General features: G+C 36.8%; 1 protein-coding gene across 1 annotated transcript in view; it reads left to right on the top strand.

Annotated features, from left to right (window-relative positions):
* Positions 1–24,126, top strand: part of LOC115968520 (probable helicase MAGATAMA 3) — a 34,875-nt gene extending 10,749 nt beyond the window's left edge. The window contains exons 6-19 of the mRNA XM_031087929.1: positions 908–993; positions 1,169–1,219; positions 8,474–8,585; positions 8,667–8,772; positions 11,821–11,918; positions 13,419–13,523; positions 13,593–13,685; positions 17,519–17,572; positions 17,739–17,797; positions 17,925–18,009; positions 18,283–18,651; positions 19,530–19,652; positions 19,753–19,839; positions 23,363–24,126. Coding sequence (XP_030943789.1) covers positions 908–993; positions 1,169–1,219; positions 8,474–8,585; positions 8,667–8,772; positions 11,821–11,918; positions 13,419–13,523; positions 13,593–13,685; positions 17,519–17,572; positions 17,739–17,797; positions 17,925–18,009; positions 18,283–18,651; positions 19,530–19,652; positions 19,753–19,839; positions 23,363–23,557 — 1,623 coding nt within the window. The 3' untranslated portion in view covers positions 23,558–24,126. The remainder of the gene's footprint in view (positions 1–907; positions 994–1,168; positions 1,220–8,473; positions 8,586–8,666; positions 8,773–11,820; positions 11,919–13,418; positions 13,524–13,592; positions 13,686–17,518; positions 17,573–17,738; positions 17,798–17,924; positions 18,010–18,282; positions 18,652–19,529; positions 19,653–19,752; positions 19,840–23,362) is intronic.
* The last annotated feature ends 2,538 nt before the right edge of the window (positions 24,127–26,664 follow it).

Genomic DNA, 26,664 nt, shown 5'->3' with positions numbered 1-26,664 from the left:
CTTGTTGTACCCAAAAATAGTTTGATTTATGGAAGTGATTTGGTTTTGTTGAAGACACGGATGCTAGCTTCTACCTCTCCCCTCTCTTCCCTTATCTTTGTTTTCATCATCTTCTTCCTCACCAGCCCCTTACAGCTTTTTATTGTATCAAATTTTCACTTATGTCCAGCCATCCCACTTGTTCACTGAAACCCCGAAGCGGGAAATTCTTATGGCTGCCCCATGTCACGTCTCTCTGTGCATGTTCCATTATCAACAACTTTTAGAAAAAAAATCACCTAATTTTTTTTTTTTGGTGTGTAAAATTGCCTAATCTTTTAGTTATTCAAACCATAATGGAGGCACTAAAGAAATGTTGTAGTTATAATTGTAAATTGAATTAAAAAATTGTTTCCCAAAAGCACCATGAAGTGTTCCAAGTAGCTACTTAAATTAGTTATGAATTAGCATTTAATGTCTCAAGATCAATTTTCAATTTAATATCCTTAAAATAAATGCAAAAGGTGCACACTCGGTTACATGCATAAGTAGGAAAGATTGCTTTTCTAGTCTTTTCTGTCTATCTCCATTTCATATTATTAATGTTGTAATTGTTGTAAGTGCTAGCCAATGAGATCTAGGCTCAAACAGCACCCCCTCTCCTTGTAAGATCAAGGTCGAAGGTGAGGTCATGGATTCAAGACCCAACAGATACTAGAGTAATTTACCAATAAAAAAAATTGAACGTGCTTCTATGAACATTGAGAATACAAATTATTAACAAAGAGCATCCTGTCATTCTTTACTCAGAAAATAGTGTTCTGTTTTATGTAACAGGAACTATTTTTTATTTTGCACATTCTGGTTTGGTTAAATTATGTATTTAGGTACTGTAAAACGTGGATACTGACCATATGCTTCCTTTTAGGGCCCCCCAGGAACAGGAAAAACAAAGACCATTCTTGGGCTTCTAAGTGCCATTTTGCATGCGACTCCAGCAAGAGTGCTCTCCAAGTAAAAATATCCCCCTCCCCTTTCTTTCCCTCCATTAGTATTTGGCATAAGTATTTTATCATTCCTAGGTTATGGTGTCCGTTGTAATTATGAGGAGTGCAGAATGGGATATATCATACAGTTCATTCTATGGCTCATTTATTCTTATATGTTTCCTGCTTTCTTTTTCATGTAGAGGCGAATTCCTTGAAATGAAGCGTGGGCCACAATTACCTATTCAGGAGAAGTATGTGTTGTTACTAACCCTTTTCTTCTTTTTTAAGACGTTCATATTTTTTTCATATATTTGACTTGAATGTTATATATGTCTATCTATCTATATGTTTTCACATGTTGACTGTTCCAATTATTGCTTTATATTATTTGGAGAAGTATGATCATTCTCATTTGGGATTGTTCTTTTTTTTTTTTTTTTTAAATAAGTAAAATTTCATAATTAACTGAAAAGAGTGCCAACTATGTACACAACAACAGGTACACAAAAATTAAGCATGGGAAGTATAACGATCAAGCAAATCAGGCAAAGAAGCAAAAGAAAAATAAACTTGAGGCATTTACCCACTCAAACAAAGTCTTGAGAAATAACCCAATCAACTACAAACGGTAAAAAATACATATTCCACAACTCTCTAGCAAGAGTGCGAAGTAAATGATCAGGAATTTTTCCATCTCGCTGACGCATCAATCCATCACAACTTATTGCCACCTTCACAGGTTATTAGTAGTTAAGATTTCCCCCAATGCTAATGTCCAATGGAAAAAACTGGCCTTTATTGGCACCTTAGGTTTCCATAGGCTCGTCCAAGGAAAAGATGATTAAGCTATCAAGTGTAACACTTTATAGTAGGACCTGACTTCAAAAATCTCCCATGAAGATAGATTCCAACAAAGCATATCCACTCCACCCTGTCTTATCAGCCTAGAATAGGCCAGATCTATAAAAGAGACAACCGACTCTAATTCCTAGTCTTAGAATGGCCAAGTAAAACTTACATCCCAATGGTGACTTTCCCCTATAAAAGACAAGTTCCTCCACTGAGGCATCTTTGTCACGTGCTATACCAAAAGGTTCTGGGAAGCTCTCCCTCAGAGGTAGCCCCCCACACTAGGAATCATGCCCAAATCTTATAGAGGAACCATCCCCCACCTTAGAACTAACAAATCGGTTCAAATTGTCCCAACCCTTTCTGATATTCTTCCATAAGCAAAACACTATACAGACCCTAAACATTGTTAGGGCACCCTTCTTCGCAAAGCATCCCCCTCAATCACACCACCACAGCCATTTCCCCAACAAAGCATGATTAAAGAAGACAAATTTCTGAAGTGGTTCACAAACATTCCTCCAATTAACCAGGTGATATTTGAAGTGGTTCACAAACATCCCTTGATGACTTTTCAATACAATGAGCAACACCTATTGGGATAGGAAACAAGGATAAGTAGTAGGTATGAAGACAGGAAAAGTGGTCTTTATCAAAGTCAACTGGCCCCCCTTATAGAGATGCATTCTTTTACATTTGCTTTGAGCCAATAGCCTTGTAGCTCAACCGACACTTCCTAGTGTTTCCAATGGAGACGTCCAGGGTTCAAATGCTTCCTCCCCCAACCATCTCAAAACATAGCTTTCGCTTTTAAGGTGGAGCCTAAGGGAAGCCCCTAACATGTCATGGGGAGATGAGCTACTTTGCATCCCAAAATATTTTCAACATTTGACGCTTCACCTACTAGGACCACTTCGGATTTCCCCAAATTTCTATTAAATCCAAAAATACCTAAACCACACAAAATTAGATTCCAAATGCCACATTTGCTCTAGATCAGCCCCACAAAAAATCAACATGTCATCCTCAAAGAGAAAATGTGAGATCATGATTGGAGTAGCATATCGGCTACCAACTGAGAAATCTGATATATAATTTCCTCGTCTCACCCTCTCCAGGCACCTACTTAGAGCCTCCATGAAAATTATGAGCAAAAGAGGGAATAAAGGGTCTCCTTGTCTCAGCCCGTGAGCTATGAAGGAAACCACTAAGGCTGCCATTCACTTGAACTGATGATGCAGGAGGCAATGGGAAGACATTTATTATATTTTATTTGATTTTATATATCAAAGGCAATTTCTTACACAATACCCCTGGCATGCCAAACTTTAGATGACTATCTAAACATTTGTTGGTAAATTAGTACAGAGTCCAGATTTGTCTACCTCTAATAGAAGTATTTTGGGGTTCAGAGACCACCTTTCCCAGTACCATTTTCAACCTTTTGGCTGGAACTTTGGCAATAATTTTATAAACTCCAGTAATTAGACTAATAGGTTGAAAATCCTTAATATCTACCTCTCAAGCCTTTTTTTTTTTTTTTTTGGGAATAAGAGCGATAAATTTAGCATTAAGACTCTTTTCAAAAGTACCGCATTTATGGAGAAAGTGGAATACGCTCATGATATCCACCTTTAAAATGTCCCAACAATTTTGGAAGAAAGTCATTGTGAACCCATCTGGTCCAGGGCTTATTTTTTGATAAGTAATTGAACTTCATTAAAGAACTTGAAAAAAAAAAAAGTGTGTACAGGTAGTATACTATTGTCTAAAAAGAAATGTAGAAAGAATTTTTTTTTTTTTGAAAAGATCAACGTCTTTGTATCACTGGACAAGGCATAAAGAATCTAGAAACTCCATTAAGGAGTATGTAGAAAGGGTGAAGGACTGTGAAGCTCATACAAATAGAGTCCTCATGAAGAGAAACTTAAGATAGGCAAAGAAAGATCCTTTCCCTCAAACGTGCGTTGATTTTGGCCCAGGGCTTTATCTCCATTCATAACTGCCTCATAAACCTCTTCCTCTGTAAAACTAATATCCAGCCTATTAGATTCCTCATCATCAATAACTGAAAAGCTAAGTCATCCAACAGAAGGCGTTGGACTCCTGCTTCAGTATACAAAAGCTGGTAATTTTTTTGCATTAATTTCAGCCTGGTTTGTGGACATCTCCCTATTCACAGCTAGCTGCACTATAGTGTTACTTTGACAATGTGAGTTTCAAGGTGATAGAAAAACTTCGTGTTTTTATCCCCTTCTTTTAGCGAAAGCATCTGAGACTTTTGTCTTCAACTTATTTCCTCCAATGGCATAGTTTTCATCCAGCGACTTGATGCAACCTACCAGAGTGTTTTTCTTTGCATTACATTTCCAAACTCCAGTACATTCCGCTTGTTCAAATCTAACTTGCCTTCAACTTGTTGGTAATAAAACTAGGTGAGCTGTGATATTGGTAAGAATCCCACCATCCTTTCACCCTATGAGTAAAGCATTCAACCTTCATCAACATGCTCAAGTCTAAATGGGCTCTGGCTTCATTGCAAGAACCCACACTCCACGAGAACAGGAAAATGGTCAAACAGTAACCATTGGAGATGCCTCTATGTTTTAGTAGAATAGTGTCCCTCCAAAAACAATCTTCAAATTTGTGCCCCTAACGGCGCCCTCACACTATTGTTTTTTCTCCTCTTAGAACTCTTGATCTCATATTTGAGGTGGTAATCAAAATTTTCAATTACCTATAAACCCTAGACTCTGAAATGCATTTGGTTTTTTTGGGACTACTACCATCACTCCTGTCTCCCAAAGCAACTTCAGTTGCACTCAACAAATCCATGATGTCCTCAAAACCATCATAAGAGGTTCCCAAGTACCTACCAAACCCTCTGAATTTCTTCTTCACCTAGCTTGAATGCTTCTTCTGTGATCTAGGTGGGTTCTCTTTGACTACCTTGTCTCTTTCATCATCAACCTCTGGGAGGGTCATCGCCAGTGGTTTGACTTACAAAGGATCACCATCACAAAACCCAGTTGAGCTAGCTCAGCAGTCAAAGTTGTCAGAGCAATCTCACTGTATCCCTCATCGTTAGTGTCAAGATCAGTCTCAATGATGTTGTCATCCTCCTCTAAAAGATTTCGGCACAGTAACAACCTCTTCCCCTCTTTCGTGTCTCTTCAGTGTCATTCTAGTCCTTGGAAAAGGTAATGGGATCTCCGGCAACACAATCAGCCCACCTCAGCAATCCATGGGGAACAATATCCTTCTCCCATTGCACAGTTGCTGCAATCAATTAGTTGTGTTGCTGGAGATGCGGCTAACATTGGCCGCTGTGAGGGATCCAAGATGGCATAGCGTCTCCATGCTAGTCTCATCGATCGGCCCTTCTGCTGCAATTGGCAGTGGTTGCGACAAGGGGTTAGGGGAGGGCCACCTCAAGAAGCTTCAAGGATAATTCCTTTTTACCCACTTTTGATGGGTCTGGCTTTGGGGATTAATTCAAAGAGAGGCCTTGGCTGTGCTATTCGTTGTACCTGTTGGGCTGGTGTTTGTATACAAAACTTCAGCCCACTTTACTCCCCATTATCCACTTGGGCCACACTCCAAAATCACCCTTAAATTTAATTCGTCCCATTCCCTAAATTTCTCTCCAAATTTTTAGCCCTGCTAGTTTCGGTATCTCTGGAGGAATGCCTCCATTGATTATGGCATCTTTGAAGGAAAGAGCTTCTTTTTGAGGGTGTGTTTCTTGCAACTCTGCCGAAAGGCTTTGGGGATTCTTGCAGCAGCACAGCTCCAGAAATTACCGCCTTACCCTTCGTTTCTGGCACCACCAAGATCACCTAACTGAGTTTTCTCTACCCCCACGACTGTCGGCCTTCCGGTAATATCACAGAACCCTTATTTCTTTTTGCTTCATATTTCATCACCGCAATATACCTACCTTCATCATTCCTATTCTTTGAACAACAAACACCTTTCCTGCTTCTCAGCAAGACTTGAAAGCAATATGGTCTGGTGGCAGTGTGAGTACTTCTGCCACCACCGAGCAAAACCACTGTGCTACTTCCTTGCTGAGTAAGATGTTATTCCTGCCCCATTCAATGACCTCTGCAAACTACAAGTCCTCCCACTCTCTGCCAAGACAAATTTAATGGATTTCAATTCAATATGGAAGAATAGCCTTCCCCCTTTCTCTTTCTCCCAAAATAACTACCGTGTCTACGCTGTTGGGATCTCCCTATAGCGCCATCCGTCGTTGGCATGGGAAGTTCAGTGTAGTTGCTGATGTTCCTGTTAAGGGGAGGCACTTTGCATTTTTCAGAGCTCTTGGTGGAAAGAATATTCCATTTTTAGTGCATTTCATATAGGATTGTTTTTAATTAGAGCTGTTTCTAATTTCTACTGCAACTTACACATTTTAATAATCAGAAGTGCTTAAAACTATAGTGATGAATTAAGTGAAGAACATGCTTTTTGAGAAAGGGAAATTGTTGATTTTAATCAAAACTTGTAAAATTGTAAAAGCCATCTCTAAAGTCTATCTTATTCTTTTATTTTTTGGGAAGAGAATATTTAATGTAGATAATAAAAAGAAAATCAAAATTCAGTGAGCAGAGTATTACACTAGGAGAAGGTTGGAATTTGTTCTAATGTATTGATGAAGAAAGAGAAAAAAGATAAGTGGAGAGACATGGTTTGTTTGTAATTTGCCAATCAATGGGAAAAAGGGGTAATTACTTTACCCACACTACAATTTGTGCCAACCTATAGTTTAAACGGTTGGGAGTTGTGGTCTTTGATTTATGGTCTATTTGGAGTCTCTTGGTTAATTCCTTCATCAATCTTGGAATTGTTGTTGCATTGGAGGGGTGTTTTAGAAAAAGAAGCAACAAAGAGATTTTTAAAGCTATTCCTTTAGAGAGAGAAATTCTGTTGCTTTAAGGGGAAAGGGTTGAATCTGGCAAAGCTGAATTTAGATTTACAGAGGACTTTATGATTGGACTTTGATTTCTCATCCTTTATTACAAGCTTTCTAGAGTTCCTGGACACTGGCTTTCATTAATTGTTCTGTGTACTTCTATTTCTTTTATGCTTCCTTTTTAATTTGTTTGGGCTTTCCTTTATGTACTTGTGTTCTAGGGTTGTGCCCCTTTTGCGCTTATTCTCTTAATGAATTTTATTATTTATCAAAAAATTAACCCACAATGTGATATGTGCCAACCTATAGTTTAAAAGGTTACATTTTACAGACTTTAGACCTTAATAAATTACATAAAAAACGCCAACATTTAAACTTGGTTTAAATTATACCTCGAAATTTCAATTGCATTGATTCCAACCTTATAGAATTAAATTAATGCAATTTGAGCCCTTACTATGTCTCTTTGATTTAAAAATTGCAAAAATTACCTAAGTGATACTTAGAACCTTTCTAAACTCCAAAATTTTCTTAAGTGAATCTTGGATAATATTTTGGAACCAAAAAAGTTTACAAAATGACTTAAAAAACCCTGCCAAATAAACAATTGAAGATACCATAATTTTGTGAGTTTTTTGCACTGAAATACTCTTCAGTGTTTATGTGACAGGTTTTTACTGTCCAAATAAGTTTCAAGTGCAGTTTTAAAATAAACATATGATTCAAAAAGTTTACAGGCTGTATGGTTGCCCGTTTTAAAAGAAAAAGGTGTTGTCCACACTAAAAAATTCTTGTTTAGCCAACTAATTTCAAAAACACAATTAAAGATTTTGTTTTCAAAACCATTGGTCAAACACCAATATTTGAAACTTCTTTTAGGCATCTGCTAGCCTGTAGTGCTGAACCACTCAAAAGTGTTGAAATGGGTTCGATCAAATGCATATATTAATGATTTTCCAACTGATTACAAAAATAGCTCCAGCTTTAACAATGAGGATTTGGTTACATATAAAAGCTAATAAGTTAATCAGCCTCCCCATGATCTCATTACAAACCCTATGACTCATCCAACACCATCAAACATTTTGCCAGCATGTAAAGAAAATAATATTGATGCTATTTTTCTAATGGGGATGGAGGAGTTTTGTGTTAACCTAATTCATTAGCAATTAGAGTCAAACCATACCTGGATCACTTGAGAAGAGCAGCCCTGATCTATTTAAGTACTACCCAAACCTACTTATCAAAAAAAAAAAAAGTACTACCCAAAGCTATTCTTGACGAGCTTGAGTTCCTCCCACCCTAGGAAAAGTGGTGCAAATTATAAGATGCACCAGGATTAGTGCTCAAAATTAGTGCTAATTTGAATTTTGAAATTCCATTGCTGTAATTTTATCCATATATATATTATTTATATATTTATCCTAACTGAAGATTATGTGGGATTATGTTTTGTTTTAGAATTATTTTCCTTATTGATGTAGTCCTTGAAAACCTACTTAAAAAAGACTAATAAAAAAAAAGAATTAAAAAAAAGGAGATGATTGTGAATGAAGTTTTATATTGTAATTTTTGCAATTGCAAGTGTTGATCTCTAGTAACTCTGGTGTTGATTCCAAGTAAAACCTAAGTGCTGATTTTTGGGGCATATCATTTCCCTTACATTTAATGTTTTCTTAAATTCCTATATTATCTTACCTTCTTATTCCTTTTTGATCTCTCCTGCATCATTTTGCAGATACAATCACTGGGTGAGTGCATCTCCATGGTTAATTGGTGGTAATCCTAGGGATAGCATAATGCCCATAGATGGTGATGATGGTTTTTTCCCTACCTCAGGAAATGATTTGGTAAGTTTTGATCCGTAACTAGTACCATTGTGAATTTGTGATCTTGAAGAATAATGTTTGCTAACTTTGAATATATTGCAGAAACCAGAAGTAGTCAATTCTTGTCGTAAATATCGTGTTCGTGTGTTAGTATGTGCCCCATCAAACTCCGCACTTGATGAGATTGTCTTGCGTGTTTTAAACACCGGTACAAGTTTTTTCTTTCTAAATTTTCGAAATGAAATTGTGTGATTTCATTCCAGTAGAATACCAAAATTATTATTGCCAGATTCATGTTTTATATTGACACACCTATTCCATGAAATCTTTCAATCCATGATATGCATCAGGACATGTACTGGTGTTTGTATGACATGGGAATTGAGAATTAGAATTAGGAATTTTTTATATGTGCTATGAATTGGGTTGCCCATTCTTTCTTTTCTTTTTTATTTTTATATTGGTAAGATATGCATACGCCTAGTGGGTACTTACCTTCTAGTCTTCCACCTATTCTTATTGGAGAAGGAAGAAAGAATGGGCAACCCAGCGCCTTGGGTTGGTGGGTTGGGTTGCAATTGTATTTTGAGCCTTGGGTTGGGGTTGATAGTTAACCCATCTAACCCGACCCAAACCACCATGTATATAGGTTTATTTATTACGCTTAAATTTTCTAGATTGATTGATTATGGTATTTTGAGAACTAGTTTTGATGAATTGTAAAATTTTCTAGATTGATTGATTATGGTATTTTGAGAACTAGTTTTGATGAATTGTAAAATTTTGAATATAATTTAAGCATATTATATGAATTGTAATAATTTATTGGAATTTTTTTTCTTCATATAATTGATAAAAGTCCAATTTTATAAAAGGCATAAATACATGATGTACACAACCCACCGACCCAACCCACAACCCGACCTATGTGGGTTGGGTTGGGTTAGTTTCTGCTTGTGATGGATTAGGAATTTCTCAACCCCACAAGGTCGGGTTGGGTTGAAAAAAACCCTCCAACCTGAACCAACCCAATCCATGCACTCTCCTAGTTAGAGCACATTCTTTAGTGGACCCCATTTTTTCATATTTTTTTACTTGTCCCATAGTTACAGAGTTTGCTTAAGTACTTGAAGGTAATTTATGAGCTCTTATCCTGCAATCTCACTTCATTTTTCTCATCTCTCTCCATCTCAGTGAGTCCAAGAACCCCTTCCTTAGCATCTAATAACTCTAAAGCCCCCAATAAATCTTTCTTCCTGCGCCCAACATTGCCAAACTCTTGGCAATTCCACTGAATAATTTCTTCTTTCAAAGCTTTCAATTTTTTAGCAAACACATAACTAGGTGTACCCGAAAAAGAATAGCGATTCCACCATGAATCTACTCTATCAACAAACCCGTCCGACTTCAACCACATATTCTCAAACCGGAAGGGACTTTTTCCCCTCGCCACACCCCCTACCTCCAGGAGAATTGGGAAATGATCTGAAACTAGTCTTGGTAGAATCCGTTGAGTCACATCCGGAAAGTGTTGCTCCCAGTCATGTGACACTAGAGCCCTATCAATCCTAGACATGGATGGCTAGTCAGTACCACTAGACCATGTATAACTCCCTCCATCCAACGGCAAATTTATCAAGTTTAAATCTTCAATAAATTCAGAAAATTTTTCCATAGCCGGAGTAAGCGTAGACCCACCCCTCCGTTCACTAGGAAAAAAAAACAATATTAAAATCCCCAAAACAACACCAGGGAACATTCCAATACTGCTGAATACCCACCAACTCATCCCACAAATCACCCCTACAATTGTCATTTGGGCCATACACCCCTGAGCATGCCCAAATAAAACCATCCTCCACACTTTTCCACTGAACCAACACCAAAAACGAGCCCACTAGAACTTCCAATTTTTCTAAAACCCTCTTATCCCACATAATCAAGACCCCACCAGCCGTCTGATCAGCATCTAAAGCCACCCAATCCACATACAAACAGCCCCAAATACTGCAAACCAACTGCCTATCTATGCCAGCAAGCTTTGTTTCGTGAAGGCATACAACATCACACTTCCACTCACGCAACAAGTTTCTCACTACCAGACGTTCCTATAGGGGAGGTTAATAATGTGCATGCCTTGGCAGAGATATTGGGTTGTAGGGTTGGGGCCTTGCCAATGACTTATCTTGGTATGTTGCTGGGGGCGTCCCATAAGTCCCCCAAAGCCCATTTTCTTCAACAACTTCAGAAGAGCCTCCCAATTCACATTGCCATAAGCTTTCTCAATATCTAACTTACAAATCACTCCCGGAATCTTACTCTTCATTCTGCTATCAACACACTTATTGGCAATGAGAACTGAATCAAGGATCTGCCTACCTCCCACAAAACTATTCTGAGATTCAGATATCAGTTGATCTAACACCACTTTCAATCTATTTGCCAAAACCTTGGCCAAGATTTTATATAAACTCCCCATCAAACTCTTGTACAATTTTGTTGCAAACAGAGAGGCGTCCGTAGAATCATCTTTGATATGTCAAGGAGCAGGGGGTGGGAGAACTTGGGATGTTCGTTTCATTCGAGGTCCTAATGACTGGGAGGTAGAGGTGGTGGATGATTTCTTTTGATTCTTGGCAGCCAATTTACCTTTAGGGACTGATGGTGATCGTTTGAGATGGAAATTGACAAAAAATGGGGATTTTACTATCTGCTCATATTATCGTAAGTTATATGGTTCTTCTTGTTGTTTTTCCATGGAAAGGTATTTGGAAGGTGAGATTTCATGGGTCCCCTCATGTAGGGTGTCAAATTTTCTATTTAGTTGGTGGAATTGGTTGGGGAAGCATTCATCTTACATTTGGAACTTAGTTCCATTGTGTTTGATGTGGTGTATTTGGAGGGAACGCAATCGGCGGACGTTTGAGGATTTGGATAGATCTGAGGACCAAATGCATGCTCTCTTTTCTGGTTCCCTGTTTCTTTGGGCTAGGACTTGGGGACTCACATCTAGTGACTCTCTTCCTCTATTCCTTAGCTCTCATCTTTGTAATTATTTTCTTTTTATGTTTTTTGCTTTTCCATCTTTTTTGTACTTTTGTTATGCTAGTGCTAATTTGCATCTAGCAGTTTTTTGAATATATTTTTTCTTACCTATCAAAAAAAAATATATGTACTTTTCTTTAGTGGAAATTTAGTGCCACATGGCCATTCCTTGACGTAATATTTTCTTAAAATGTATTTGAGTTATTTTCAGGTGTTCGTGATGAAAATGACCATGCATATAATCCTAAAATTGTGCGTATTGGTCTAAAAGAGCATCATTCTGTTCGGGCAGTCTCCATGGATTACCTTGTATGTATTCGGCAATCATAAAACAATATTGAACTTCACTTTATTAATTTTGTCTTCTTCTTTTTGTCCAAATTGTTAATTCTACAAATTTAAAAAAAAAATCTCTGTTTATGGTAAATCAAAAGAATATGAATAATGATAAAGTTCTTTAAATTGCTGACCAGAAGAACACAAAGCTTTTGAAATCTACAAAGGCAGATCTAAAATGTCTAAACCATGTAATACAGACAAGAAGAGGCATACAATGAGGCGAAATTTTCTTGATAAGTAATAAATACAATGAAGCAAATTTGATCACTAATGAACTTAGCTTTGATTTGGCAAACAAGACCTTACAAATGGGTTGCTCCTCCACATTCACTCTTTTTGCTGGAGAATTTGCCCAAAGTTTGTCAATTTCAGGACTCAACCTTCAAATTTCGTATCAGGGCAGTGACATTTCCAAACACATTGAAATACTTCTATATTCTAATTCTCAGGTACTGGCAATTTCTTTAATGGAAAAAAGGAGATCCATAACCTTTGAAGGATCAATATCAAATTCCCGTTGAGTAACTTCCTTCGAATCTCATCAAGACTCCCTTAAAGTGCAAATTAATTCTTTTAAATATACCTTCAATGGTGCTGATATACTATCTACATAAACCTTTTGCCTACAGAATTGGAGGTGCAAAAAAGAACTGCCTTTATTTAAAAAAGGAGGATGGTTGGCCAAAGAACCCTAGCTCAAATGGCACTTCCTCGGTCCATAAGAATAGGGTAGAGGGTGAGTTGATGGGCACATAGTTCACTCAATGCTTGTGTTAGTATTTTTTCTTTTTTGGGGGGGGGGGGGGGGGGGGGGGTGTGGTTAGAGAGGAGGGTTTCTGATTTCATAGAAGATGAAGAGTTGCTTAGCCTGCATTTGTTTTGGTGTAAAATGTTCCGTTTGTTATTTGGTGTTTGGTTGTTTTCCTGAAAATGCACTAGAAAACATTTTTTGGTGTTTCGCTCTTACAAAAATAAAAAATACTCCTATATTTTTTTGTAGATATTAAATAAAGACTTTAATTCACCACTTTCAAATATTACCTATCAAAAAAAAAAAACCACTTTTAAGTTTTCAGATAATAGTAGAACAATTAATATCAACCTGAAAGGCACAATCAAATTATAATTATGAAAAATTATGCCATAAGCACAATCAACATAACAGTGAAAAGCACCCCAAAAAAAACACTTAACAGTTCCTTAAAAATATCTAACAAAAAGGCAAGGCTGAGCTTTTAAGTCAATAAGAACCAAAGGTGTAACCCAATACATCAACTGCCCAAATAGAAAATTATTAGGTTCAGCCAATGGTGACTGATTTTACAGTATTAAAAAAATAAAATAAAAGACGATGGTTGCTTATTTTGTATATGATGGATCTTGAATGTTTTTCTGGTACCAAATTATATCCTCCAATACATATAGTGGTAAAGCGAGTCAAAATTTTGACATGAACAATTTCCTTTGCAGGTGAAACAAAAGCAGGAAAGCATGAGTGCTGATAAAGATAAACATGGAGCTCCGCAAAGGGATAAGGATAGTATACGCGCTGCAATTTTGGATGAGGCTGTAATTGTATGTAACTTTTTCCTTGTGTTAAGTGAAATTATGTAGTTTCCTTTCTGATTTCTGTATAACTGGCAGGTCTTCTGCACCCTTAGCTTCAGTGGTTCAACTCTTTTCAGTAAATGGAATCGTGGCTTTGATGTTGTTATAATAGATGAAGCAGCACAAGCTGTAAGTTCGCATTATTTTATGTGCATTGCTTTTCCTCATGTCTTTGATGATTCTAGCTATATTATGGCTGGAGTTAGTGAAGCTTAACATACAACTGCTTTTCGTTTTACATTAAATAATCATATGGGATAGTTACAAGGAGAGTAACCTCTCTACAGTTGGAAAATTAAAAATAGGAAGTCTTTGCTTATGAATTTTCCCTGTATTATCCTGTTCCTTTTTGTTTTCTGCAATAAGTTTGGCTTGATATAAGCCTCTATAGTTTATATTTAGTTGTAGATAAACAGCTGATCTGGGTTTTTCAAAAAAGGGCTATACAACAGCCGTGCAGCCTTTCCTCTTCTTATTTAGTTGTAGAGGTTGGACCTTGGTGCAATGGCAAGTGCTTTCTACTAAAAGTAATAGGTTGCGGGTTCGAGTATAGGAATTACCCTCTTCAAAACAAATTGGCGGTAAGGTTGCGTACCATGACCTCTCTCGAACCCCTCAAGAAGTGGGAGTTTTGTACACTAGGTACAACATTTTATTTACAAGTAATAACATTTTTTTTTGGGGGGGGGGGGGGAGATGAACTACCTCATGCACACATGGTGTGTACGTAAGATTACAAAAGAATAGGATTTACAATCAAAAAAAGAGAGAATCAAAGTCCAAGATAGAGTGGTAATTGCTAGGACCCAAAATATAGGGCCATTCAAGCAAAGCAATGTCCTAATGAAAGTGACGCAGTACAACCAAAAATATTGTGACTGGAAAAATATTCAGTTTGAGGTAGGGGTGGGGGATAGAGTGAAGTTTTGGACAGATCGGTGGTGTGGGGTTTTATCATTCCAACTGACCTTTTTGGTTGTGTTTAGGATTGCTTCCAATAAAGCAGCCTCTATGGCCTCTTGTCTTGAACGGTTGGGGATAGACGAACGGAGAAGTTAGGATATTCGTTTCATTCAGAGACCAAATGATTGGGAGATGGGTGTTGTGGATGAATTTCTTTGTACTTTGGGTTCTAATTTACCTCCAACTGAAAATAGAGACCGTATGAGATGAAAGTTGACGAAGAATGGGGATTTTGATATCCACTCATTTTATAATAAGCTATGAGGTCCCTTGCCCATTATCTTTCCTTGGAAAGGTATTTGGAAGGTTAAAGGCTTCTCAGCGTGTTTCTTTTTTTGTTTGGACTGCCGTGTGGGATAAGATTCTTACAGGTGACAATCTACGGGGTAAAGGGTTTGATTTTGTTGAATGGTGCATTATGTGTCATTGTAACGGGGAGACGGTGGATCATTTACTACTTCATTGTGGAAAGGCTTATTGGTTATGGAGTTTAGTTTTTAGATCTTTTGGGATTTCATGGGTCTTGCCAAGATCGGTTGCAGATTGGTGGAATCGGTTTCGAAAGCATTCGTCTAGCATTCGGAATTTGGTTTCGTTGTGCTTAATGGGGTGTATTTGGAGGGAGTGAAATTGGCGAACATTTGAGGACATGGAAAGCTCCGACGACCAGCTGCTTGCTTCTTTCAGTGGCTCCCTTTTTGACTGGTCTAGGATTTGGGGACTCACCTCTAGTGATTCTCTCCCAATTTTTCTTAGTTCTCTCTTTTGTAATTAGTATTTTCTTTGGTTTTTCTTTCCTCTTTTTGTAATATTTGATCTGCCTTATGCCTTTATGCATGATGTTGCTTTTTTAATATACATCTTTATTACTTATCAAAAATAAATAAATAACGGGAAAACAAGGATGAAAACCTAGGAATCAGCATCAAGCAAGATTGGAGTTGGCACAGTGTAAAAACAAAACACATTTTTTTCTTAATCTCAAAACTGTCTTACAAAATAGAAAATTTTGCTTAAATAATAAACAAAATGCATAAAGAAACCTTATTATTAAATGGCCGGGCTTGGTAGGTCTTTAGGCCCAATTTTTAGTAGGCTCCATCCATAAGGCTACAAGTTGAAGACCTTCCAAGGAAACTATATGTCATCAAAGCCTTGCAATAATCGAACATTAAACCTACCATTGCCCTTCAACCTCCACCTCAATTAAGTAAGACCCTATCTACTTGGGATGTTGGAGTACATGACAACCATCAAAGAATCCACTGCCTTGAATTCCTAATCATTGAAATCTTTAATAAACTATTAAAAACAATCTCTAATAAACTTGATTTCCATGAGCATATCCTCACTTCACCTTGACCATCCAAGTAAGAAGTAATTAAGTTATCCTTATTAGTTGCAATTGCGATCAACTCCAAGTATACCTCCTTCAAAGATTGACTCCCACATCTCATCTTGCTAGAATTTCTCAGTTTTCATCTCCTACCTCAAATTGCACACGACCAACAAATCTATCCAATCCTGCCTTAATACCTATGAAGCACAGGTACTGACACAATACAGGGTATGGTGACACAACATTTCTTGAAAAATTAAGATATGACACGTTGAAGATACAACAATTAATTAAATATTTATTTTTAGGTATATTTTATATATTTTTGGTTAAAAAAATAAGTAACAACAATAAAATGTTTGAAAACATATCTAACTTTAATTTAAAAGCAATAATAAAATATATTTTAAATAATACTATAAATGTTGTACACAATAACATGTTTGTACATTATATGTCTGTGTTGCAATTGTATGGCCATGTAATGTTACATTGAATAGGAAAAAAATTCAATTAAGTAATAGTAAAACGACATGTGGCATTCCAAATTAAATACCCCCACTTATTTTAGCATGTCTAGTAACCAGCATTCAATTTATGTAATCCCATTTCTTCCCACCCTCACTTCTTGTATGTTCTTTCGAAACCATGGAGGAAAAAAAGAGAGAACAAAACCAGATCAGAGGAGAGCTGTGAGCAAGCCAGTGAGGATTACTGGCATTACAATGAAGTGGTCACAGCCAACATCGATAGGGGATGGCTACGACGTGACTCTCCATTCAACGATCTAAGGTTTTTACTTGTTAGTGGCCTTGAGTAAGCTGATCTTTTTTTTTTGTTCTACCGTGTCCGGGGTGCGTCCAGCCACGTTGTAACTGCATTGCCATTGTTCCCAGCTGTGTCTTAATTATAAAAATGATTTTTTTTTTCACTGGATACATATGACACTCGGGCAGGAGTTTTACACACCATTCTTGCTTTAAAGGGCGACCCCATAGGCATGCTCTATATAAACATAAGATGTCAGCTAGAGAAATTATATCTTCAACCTTCTCTCACTAGGACCACTTCATTATAATTTAGTTTGGAAGGCATAGAAGCAGTTTTGTTGAAAGGAATTTTGAGACATATAGCACACATCTAATGTGTATCAATGGAAGGCATAGAAGCAGTTTTCCCTTATGTGGGCAATATGGAAAGAGGAATTTTTGCGTCTTTAATGGCATTTGGTTGTCTACTCCAGAGCTGAAGTCTTTATTTCTGCAGACAAGTATTAGTGGTCTACTTGTTTTGGCATGAACTTCATTTCCCTCCTTTAGAGACTTTATTAATGAGTTTGTACCCAATGCCCAAAGCTCCTGCTTCTGCGGGGCCTAGGAGAGGTGATTGGTAGGCAATCTTACCCCCAATTTATTTTTGGAGGGGCCAATTTCCAGACTCAAACTTGCAGTATGCCACTTTGAGTGGAAGGTACTTGCCATTGTATGAAGGCCTGGCCTTTCCTTTGTAGACTTTGTTGATTATTTGAATTTTAGCTTTTGCTTCTTTAGAAGAACTCTATGTATAGTGTTGGTGCATATAGATTTCCCCATGAAATTATTATTGCTAACTGCACTATAATTAACATTGAAAAATTTATCAGTATCTCCTTCATGTGTAGGTGGAACCAGCAACTCTTATTCCTTTGGCCAATGGATGCAAACAAGTATTTCTGGTATATATCTGGTGCTTTTTCTAATACTATGGAAGTCCCACATCATATGTTTATATCATGGTTCCTTTTATCGTAATGGCCTATGTGCAAACTGTTGACCTATTTACATAGGGACTGGCACTTGGGAAACGTTTATGTTTTAGCTCATGTTTAGTTCTGTTCTTAGGTTGGTGATCCAGTTCAACTGCCAGCAACTGTAATTTCTCCTATTGCAGAGAAATTTGGGTATGACATTTTAGTTTATGAATGTTGTGTCTTTTAATTGATTTGTACCTAAAACTTCCGTGTATATAATTTCTCTCTCTCTCTCTCTCTCTCTCTCTCTCTCTCTCTCTCTCTCTCAAAACTGAAGATATGGGACAAGTTTGTTCAAGAGATTGCAAAGGGCTGGTTATCCTGTGACAATGCTGAAGACTCAATACCGAATGCATCCAGAGGTTAGATCTGATTTATCTAATGGGTTTTTTTATTAGAGAAATTGTTAATTGATGATACTTGGGAGCACATCACAATATACATAAACCAACATGGTGAATCCTAATAAATTTGGATATGGTATGGCATGTTTTGGGAGTAAAATAGAATAAATGAAATCATGTAACTGAGAAAGTAAGTTTCAGAAGTTTGTTTGTTTGTTTGTGTTTATTTTATTTTTTTTATTATTATTATTATTAAAAATAATAGTTCTCAAAACCATTCTTTTCAACCAGATTAGAAGCTTTCCTTCAAGGGAGTTTTATGCTGAGTCATTGGAGGATGGGCCTAATATAGAAGTGCATACAAGTCGTGACTGGCATTCATACCGTTGCTTTGGACCATTTTGCTTCTTTGATTTACATGAAGGGAAAGAGTCCAAGCTCGCAGGAAGTGAATCTTGGGTAAATGTTGATGAGGTTGAATTTGTTCTCCTCTTGTACTGTAAGTTGGTGAGTAGGTACCCAGAGCTCAAGTCAAGTTCTCAATTTGCAATTATATCCCCCTATAGCCAACAAGTAAAACTGCTTAAAGACCACTTTAAGACTACTTTTGGAGTGGATTCAGATACGGTAGTGGATATTACTACTGTTGATGGTTGCCAGGTAAAGTACACTATATTCCCTCGTATAATTTTACTTTCATTAGAATTGCTTTTGATAGTATCTTGAACTTAGTGTTTTAGGACATATGAAGAGTTGGCTTTGTTTTTTCTTTTTTTGTTATTTTCTTTATTTTTATTTTTGATGACATGGAACCTCACAAAGGCAGGGCCCTTTAGACCCACCCCTGGTGAGTAAACCACGATTACATATGAAGAGTTGGCTTTTTGGTAGTTTCCAAGAGTGAATTGTCAGTTGGAATGTATAATGCATAGAATTGCGCAAGCTTGATTTCCTATGCAATGGTTATATCAAATGGATTATATTATCAAAGGAAGAGATTGAGTGAGAGAGAGAAATGATATATAATAATTTTTTATCCATTTTCATTCTTTTTCTATAATGTTGTTACATTTCTTTATTTGGGATAATAGGATGAGTTGGTCTAAACCATACTCAAACTAGTTATTGTCCCATTTGATAACTTGGTTACAAGTCAACAGGTTTGACTAGCATTTGATTTGATTGACCTAGAGCAGGTAGAGTAATATGAACATTTTTATCTTTTAAAAGAAATAAAAGGTAGCTTACTTGAAAGTTGGTTTCAGCCCTAGGATTTAAAGTTTCAATTAAACTCATTGCAGTTCCTCATATTTTAGATGACTAAGATCATTAGGTTCTTGGTGGGTTCAAATGGCACTTCATCCTCACATGAGAATGAGTAGAGGGTGGGTATGTGGTTTCAAAATCCATTGGTTGTATGTAACTTACCAATTAAAAAAATTGAGTTCTTTGTGGACTTTTTTTTCCCCTTGTTTGGCTCTAGTTCTGGAAACTAAGATGTTGAAGGATAAAGGCAAACCTTTTCATCTTCTTTACAGGGACGTGAAAAGGATGTTGCCATATTTTCATGTGTTAGGGCAAGCAAAGATAAAAGCATTGGATTTCTGGCTGATTATCGGAGAATGAATGTTGGGATCACCAGAGCAAAGTCTTCTGTCCTGGTATGATATTATTCTGCATTTGGATATTTTCAACAGGACTTTTGTTGTCTCACGCACTTCACCTTTGCTCATGGAAGCTAAGCTTTAGCTGTTTCTTTAGGTGGTAGGGTCTTCCTCAACATTGAGGAGGGATGAGCACTGGAATAACTTAGTGGAAAGTTCTGAGAACAGAAAGTGTTTTATTCAGGTGAATATTTCTTCATTGAGTTATTTAAGAATTTCATTTTAACAATGTATTCAAAAGGTTCTTTTGATTTGCTAAGACAGAAATTTTACCTAAGCCTTTCATTGATCATTACAAATCAAATTTATTGTGTTTTAAAAAAAAATCAAATTATTCTTTATTGTCCCAAAATTCTGGAATGTAGCTTATATTTAATGAAAGCTAAGTGTCATTACCTATCAAAAACAATAAATAAAAAATGAAAGCCAAGAAAAATTTTACAATGTTAAGTCACTCAATAACTCTTTATTCTATATGTGAACACCTTCCATTTACTCATTATTTTTATCTATATAAAAAATAAATTACAAAAAAAAAGTAATTTGACAAATGCACTTATCAAATATATATATATATATATATTGTTACAAATCCATTTTTAGATTATTTGATCTCCTTATACCCTTTATGCTTACAAAATATAAAGAGAAGGAGAGATCAATAATTATTTTATCTATAAAACGGTGGAAGTTTAGGTTCTTTTTATTTTAAAAAAGGAGTTTATGAATTATATAGTAAATAATATCCAATTAATATGAGATTTGGCATGTGTGTTAAGCTTGAAAAATTCCAGTGATGAGATGGTTAAATTATTAGTCTAATTAGATTTATATTAACAAGTATTATATTAAGTGTAACTTGAACCTTCTAAGTGGTGAAGAATCTGCTGAGGGATGGATGGGATGGACAGGCAGATGGTGCGTAGTTTGTGGAGTTGTTCTTATGTGGATTGGGTAGCTCTTGATGGCTCCAATATGTGCAGGTGGGGCAGTGATTATATGGTATAGAAGGGTGCTTGGGAGTTTAGAGTCTGTTGTTGGCATGTACTCAGTGTCTTGTAGGTGGGGGCAAGTGGAACATGGGTTTGAGTGGGCTTGTTTCTGGCTTTATGGCCCTAATGACAATAGAGGAATTAGCTTAGATTCGGCAAAGATGGGAGGGTGCCTTGGTGTTGTATAGGAGATTTTAATGTCATTCACTTTTCTAGTGAGAGGTTGGGATGCCTAGACTTAGCCCGACGATGATGGAATTCTCTGATTTTGAGGGCCTTAATCTGATTGTCTTGCCACTGGAAGGGTAATTACCTGGACAAGTGGTACAGATCTGCCTCCAATGTCTAAGATTGATAAGGTGTTGTTCTCTTTGGATTGGGAAGAGCATTTCTCAAATGTGATCTAACAGGTTTCACCACACCCAATCTCGGATCATTGTCCAAATTTGTTGGAGGCAGGGGGAATGGTGAGAGGGGAAGCCCTTTCCAGTTTGAGAACATATGGTTAAAGATGGAGGGGTTTGTTGAGAGAGTCAAGTCGTTATGGGATTGCTACTCCTTCAGTGGGACCCCTAGCTTTGTGCTAGCCAAAAAGTTGAAGGCAGTGAGGGAAGATCTTAAATGGTGGAATAAGAGAAAGTCTGGGAACTTAGGAATCAATAAGAAGAAATTTTTGGGGGAGTTGGCAAGGTTGGATGTGAAGGAAGGAGTCCATGGGCTCATTGATGAGGAGAAGAGTGTAAGGGATGAAGTGAAAGCTAAGTTGTATCTCATCTCTATGGAAGAGATTTCTTGAAGACAAATCAAGAGTCGTGGCTTAAGGAGGGTGATAATAACTAAGTTCTTCCATAAGATGGCAAACTCTTGTAAACGAAATAACCATTTGGGTATTTTGGATGTGGATATGATGTATGAGGAGTAGGAGATGACGGATCAGGTGGTCCAATTCCATCCGTCTTTGTATCAAGAAACGGAAGACTGGCAACCTTCAGTTGAGTGGTTGGAATTTGGTCATATTGGGGTGGTGGAGAGTGGTTACTTGAGCAGAGGTTTGAGGAGAAGATACTACAAGTTGTTAGGGATTTTAAGGGGGATAAAGCCGTAGGACCAGATGAGTTTACTATGGCTGATGTGAATCCCGTCAAGAATAACGAGACCCAATAACGAAAGGGAACCCAAGATCGTTCTATGGACAGATTCAAATGGGAAACCTCGACCCGTTGTTTATGACAAACAAGAACCTCGGTATAAGAAAGACGTCATAAACGGTGGTGGAAAAAGAACCAAAGAGAATAAATCTCACAAGTTTTATCAATAATGTCTGAAAAACGTTTACAGACTAAGATGACTATTTAAGGGCTCCTTAAAATTTAACAGACAAGAAAATATATTATAAAATAACTCCTGATTGATACCTAACCATATTAGGAATAAAGTTTGACCTAAAAAGCATTAAATGCACCTAAAAACAAGGAAATAAATCACCTAAACCTAGAATAACGTTTTTAACATAGACCCAAAATATTTCATGCCAATTCTTAGCCTTGACCGGATCCTTCTAGAACTTGAATCAAGGTGATGATTTTTTGTTGCCCACGTGGATCATGCTCAATGGGCCTCCACGAATTTGCTTGAGCCCATAACTCTTGGATGAGTCCGTTGAGTACATCCTTGAACTTTTTTGCTCGTGCTCTTGTAACCGGCCCAATTGGTACTTGAACGAGATCCTTCGAAGCGGTGCCTTGATCTCCATCAATGGCTTTCTTCCATCACTGTTGAAGGGTAGTGGAGAGAGATGTGTTGATATTCTTTGAGGAGTTTTACCAGTATGGGAAGTTTGACAAATTCTTCAATGATTCCCTTATAGCTTTAATTCCCAAAAAGAACAATGCTTCCCATATTAGATATTTCCAGCCTATTAGTTCAAAGTGGCTTTCCCAATTCTGTAAGAGAACTCCAACAATCAGAAGGATTCAATGGAGTCTTTATCGGTGAGGGAGGTTGAGGGCAAGCAGTGGAGTTTGGATGTTATGTTTCATTGAGATTTTAATGATTGGGATTTGGATTTGTTGGCTGCCTTTCTTCATCTTCTAGAGTCTCATATTCCTTTTATTGAGAGTGGAGACTGGGTGAGGTGTAGGTTGAGGAAAAATGGGGAGTTTGACATTCGTTCTTATTATAATCTTTTGAGGGGTCTTCTTCTGTCACTTTCCCTCGAAAGGTATTTGGGGTGGTGAAGGCCCATTGGCGAGTTTCTTTTTTTGTTTGGGAGGCAACATGGGGGAAAATACTCATTGGCAATAATCTTAGGAGAAGAGGCTATACTATAGTGGGTTGGTGTTGCATGTGCCAGTGTAGTGGATCATCTTTTCATTCATTTTGTTTTTTTTTTGGGGGGGATCAGTTGTGGAACTTTGTTTTTAGATCATTTCAGGTCTCTTGGGTCTTATCAGAGAGTGGTTGTCCTTTTTTTTGGGTGGAGGAACTAGTTAGGGAAGCATTTGTCGAATATTTGTCATTAGGCTTGTTATGTTTGATATGGATCATTTAGCGCAAGTGTAACAGTCATACATTTGAGGATTGGTCTTGAGCTCGGGGATTTACATCTAGACAGTCCATCCCAATGTTTATAGAATCTTTTTCTTAATTTTCTGAATTTTGAAATATTTCCTGGGATCACATAATTCCTACATGACATTTAATTTCCTCTTGCAGGTTTCCAAGCCCTATACCTCATTTTTCACTGATGAAAATCTAGGTTCCATGAAATTGGAAACTGGAGAACATGATGAGGTAGATAATAATGCAAACCTTCATGGTAATCTTGGGGATGTTGACCATGAGCAGGTGGCAGATGACCTTGACTATGGGGATGAAGACGGTGACATGGAAGGCTTTGGAGATGATTAAGTCCACCTATTACTATGAATATTATCTGGCTGGGAACCACAAAGTTCTGGAAATCACTTTGAAACTACAGGTGTTGGTTTGTAAGTTGAAACCCACCAACAATTTTGTGTACTTTCATTGAAACGATCCTTTTGGAGGAATTTCTACATCAGAATGGCAACTGTTTTATACAAGGTAAACTCTTCATTGATGTTAAAAGGATTATGCTCCTTTGCTGTCTATTGGGATTGGGAGTATTATGTATAGAGGCTTCACAAGATCGAGGTACTTGATTGATCCCCTTGAACTTATTACGCATTTGCACAACATCAAAGGAGATAGAAGTCATGTTGCTCCTTTGATGCATGATAATTCACATTTTGTAAGATCCTTTTATAAATAAAAAAAGTAGGCTAGTAGGGTATTCTTAGCAATGCCCCCTTAGAATGGTTAGTGTATTTTCTAGGTCTCAAATTAATGTATCAGTCCACTCTTTCTACAATGTCATCGATTTTCTTGTTTTCTTTTACCAAATAAACAAAGACAAAAGGCAAAAGATAGAGAATGAAAAGAAATTTTCATTTATAGCCCTAGTTGTGTTAATCACAAGAAAAGCCATTGTGCGTTTCTCTACTGTCACTGTGCTTTTGGATAAAGAATTGCATGCAATTCATGAAGTGTCAAATTTTTTTCAGGAAAAAGCAAGTGGGGTGGTTTTTGTAATCTTGTTCAATTTGGTGATTTTTTGCACCTATTTTTAAAGCGTGCCACTAATTTAGCTTGAACAAGCTAACTTAATCATATACTAGTTCTCTCCATGCTAAACCATTATCAAAACTTGACAATCTTGTATTCATGTTAGAATTAACTTTGAACTGTCTCACCACCGGGTGGATATACCTGCCTAAAGTATATGTGCCTCTGAAAGTGTTTTATTTCATGCGTCGATCTAAATTCTAATCTTTCCTTGGCTGTCCATTATAGCATATCAAGGATGCAATGTCTCCTTACAAAAGAACCATACTAGACACATTTAATTCTTGTAAACCAAGCATTTCAGGATACAAATGTTCTTACCATGGTTGTGGCTAACAAATTTCTCATATTAAGGCGTTCTTCTGGTAAATGTTGCATGTGCGATAAAAGTGGTCCATTGTGATTTTGCATGTACTCACTCTAGTCATTGATTTTTGCTTGTTTTGACTCCAATGGGTTATGCTTTAAGCTTAGGGGTGCGATTACACTATGCTATGCAATCACGAGAACTATTGGAAAGAGTGCAACCAGTGTACACTTGAAGAGATTGAACGTTTGCCACTCTAAATGGTCACTCCTTTCCTAATTTGGAGGAATTTCCGATGATGTTTATAGCAACTCTATTACACATGCTGTGATTTGATAATAATTACAATGAAAGGGATTTAATCCCTAGTCATTCACCCAAACAACCCTCATAAATTAATAAGAAGAAAAGAAAAAAAAAGGAAAGCAAGAAAGAAAGCTTGTTTTATCTAAACTACCAAAATTTGTTTATCTATGGTCAAAGAAAACGAAATATACTTTAGGGTAAATTCCAGAAAACTATCATGAGGTTTGAGGAAATACCAAACACATCCACAACTTGTTAAAAATGGTCAATCTAATCTTTCAACACAAACGGTGTTAACATCCACCGTTATTGACAAATTCTTACTCTCTCACCTCTTTTCTTTTTCTCAGTCTCACCATACACTCTCTCCCTCAAATTTTTTTTTTCTTTTCCAAATCTGGCTTTCTTTCTCTTTTCCTTTTCACAATCTCATCTAACACTCTTTCTCTCTCAACTTTCTTTGCCTTTGGTTGTCTAAATCTTGCTGATGATGGATGATGGATCCGCTTCCTTTCTCATTTCTCTATTTCAGTGTGGAGATCTTGAGTATCAACAATTTTGATGTTTGCTTGGTGGTTGATGTTTCCTTTCTCATCTCTCTATTTTGGTGTAGAGATCTTGCGGTGGTGGGACTGGATTTGGGTTTGGCTGACATGAGTATCAGCAGTATTGATGTTTGCTTGGTGGTTGATGGCAATTTTGTGGTGGATTTAGGAGCATAGATGGTGTGATTGGATTGGGTTTTCTTGGGTTTCTTTGTGGAGGAGAAAAGGGCTTGTTTTTTAAGGAGCTTTTTCTTTTTCTTTTTGTTTTCTCGGCTTCCAAACACTGCATGGAGGAGATGAGGCTTTTTCTATGGATTTTCCTTTGATTTTCTAAGCATTTCTCTTTGATTTTCTTGGCAACCAAACAGAAAGCAGCAAAGTAATCACCTTTTTCGTTAAATTTTTTTTTGAAGAAAAAAGAACCAAAAAAAGAATTGTTGTGCTGTTTATTTTAAGAAGAAAAATGGAGAAAATTTTAGAGAATGATTTTGATAAAGAAAAAGAAAGTTGAGGGAGATTGAGATTAGGAAATAGAAACGAAGAAAGAGTTAGATCTAAGTATTAATTTTTTTTTTTTTTTTTAGAAAAGTTTGTTATTAACGGTGGATGTTAACACCGTTTGTGTTGAAGGATTAAATTGGCCATTTTTTATAAGTTGTGGATGTGTTTGGTATTTCTTCAAACCTCAGGGTAGTTTTTTTGAAATTTACCCTATACTTTAATATTGGTGCATCGCTTCAGAAATCGCTTTGCAACTTCAAGTGTGGGGTTTGTAAGTTGTAATATTTTGTGCAATTTGATTGAGGTAGTTTATAATAAATCCACTCTTGAGCTTATTTTTACGCATTTACACAGACATCAAAGTAGATAAGAAGTCCTCTCGCTTCTTTGATGCGTATGTTAATTCTCGTTTTGTTCACTTATTTATAGTCCCTCCTCTTAAGTAGGCTTTAGTAGGAGTGGGATATTTATACAGATTGATCACGTTCTGTATATTGCAATGAATGAAAAATAATTGACATACACACTGTATTTATACGCTAATAAGGCAAGACATTCATAACTGCCTCTAACTAAGCTCCAAACTATACCCAAGTTTCCCTCCTAAATTAGTTACAACCTTAAGCCAATATGAAACTGACAGATGGCAAATAGACAACTAAACTCTAAGATGTGCTACTTGCAGTTTTAGTTTTTTTTTAGTTAAAACTACT

Source organism: Quercus lobata, chromosome 11 (assembly GCF_001633185.2).
Source record: "Quercus lobata isolate SW786 chromosome 11, ValleyOak3.0 Primary Assembly, whole genome shotgun sequence".
Lineage (NCBI taxonomy): Eukaryota > Viridiplantae > Streptophyta > Magnoliopsida > Fagales > Fagaceae > Quercus > Quercus lobata.
This window is presented reverse-complemented; position numbering and strand designations above follow the sequence as displayed.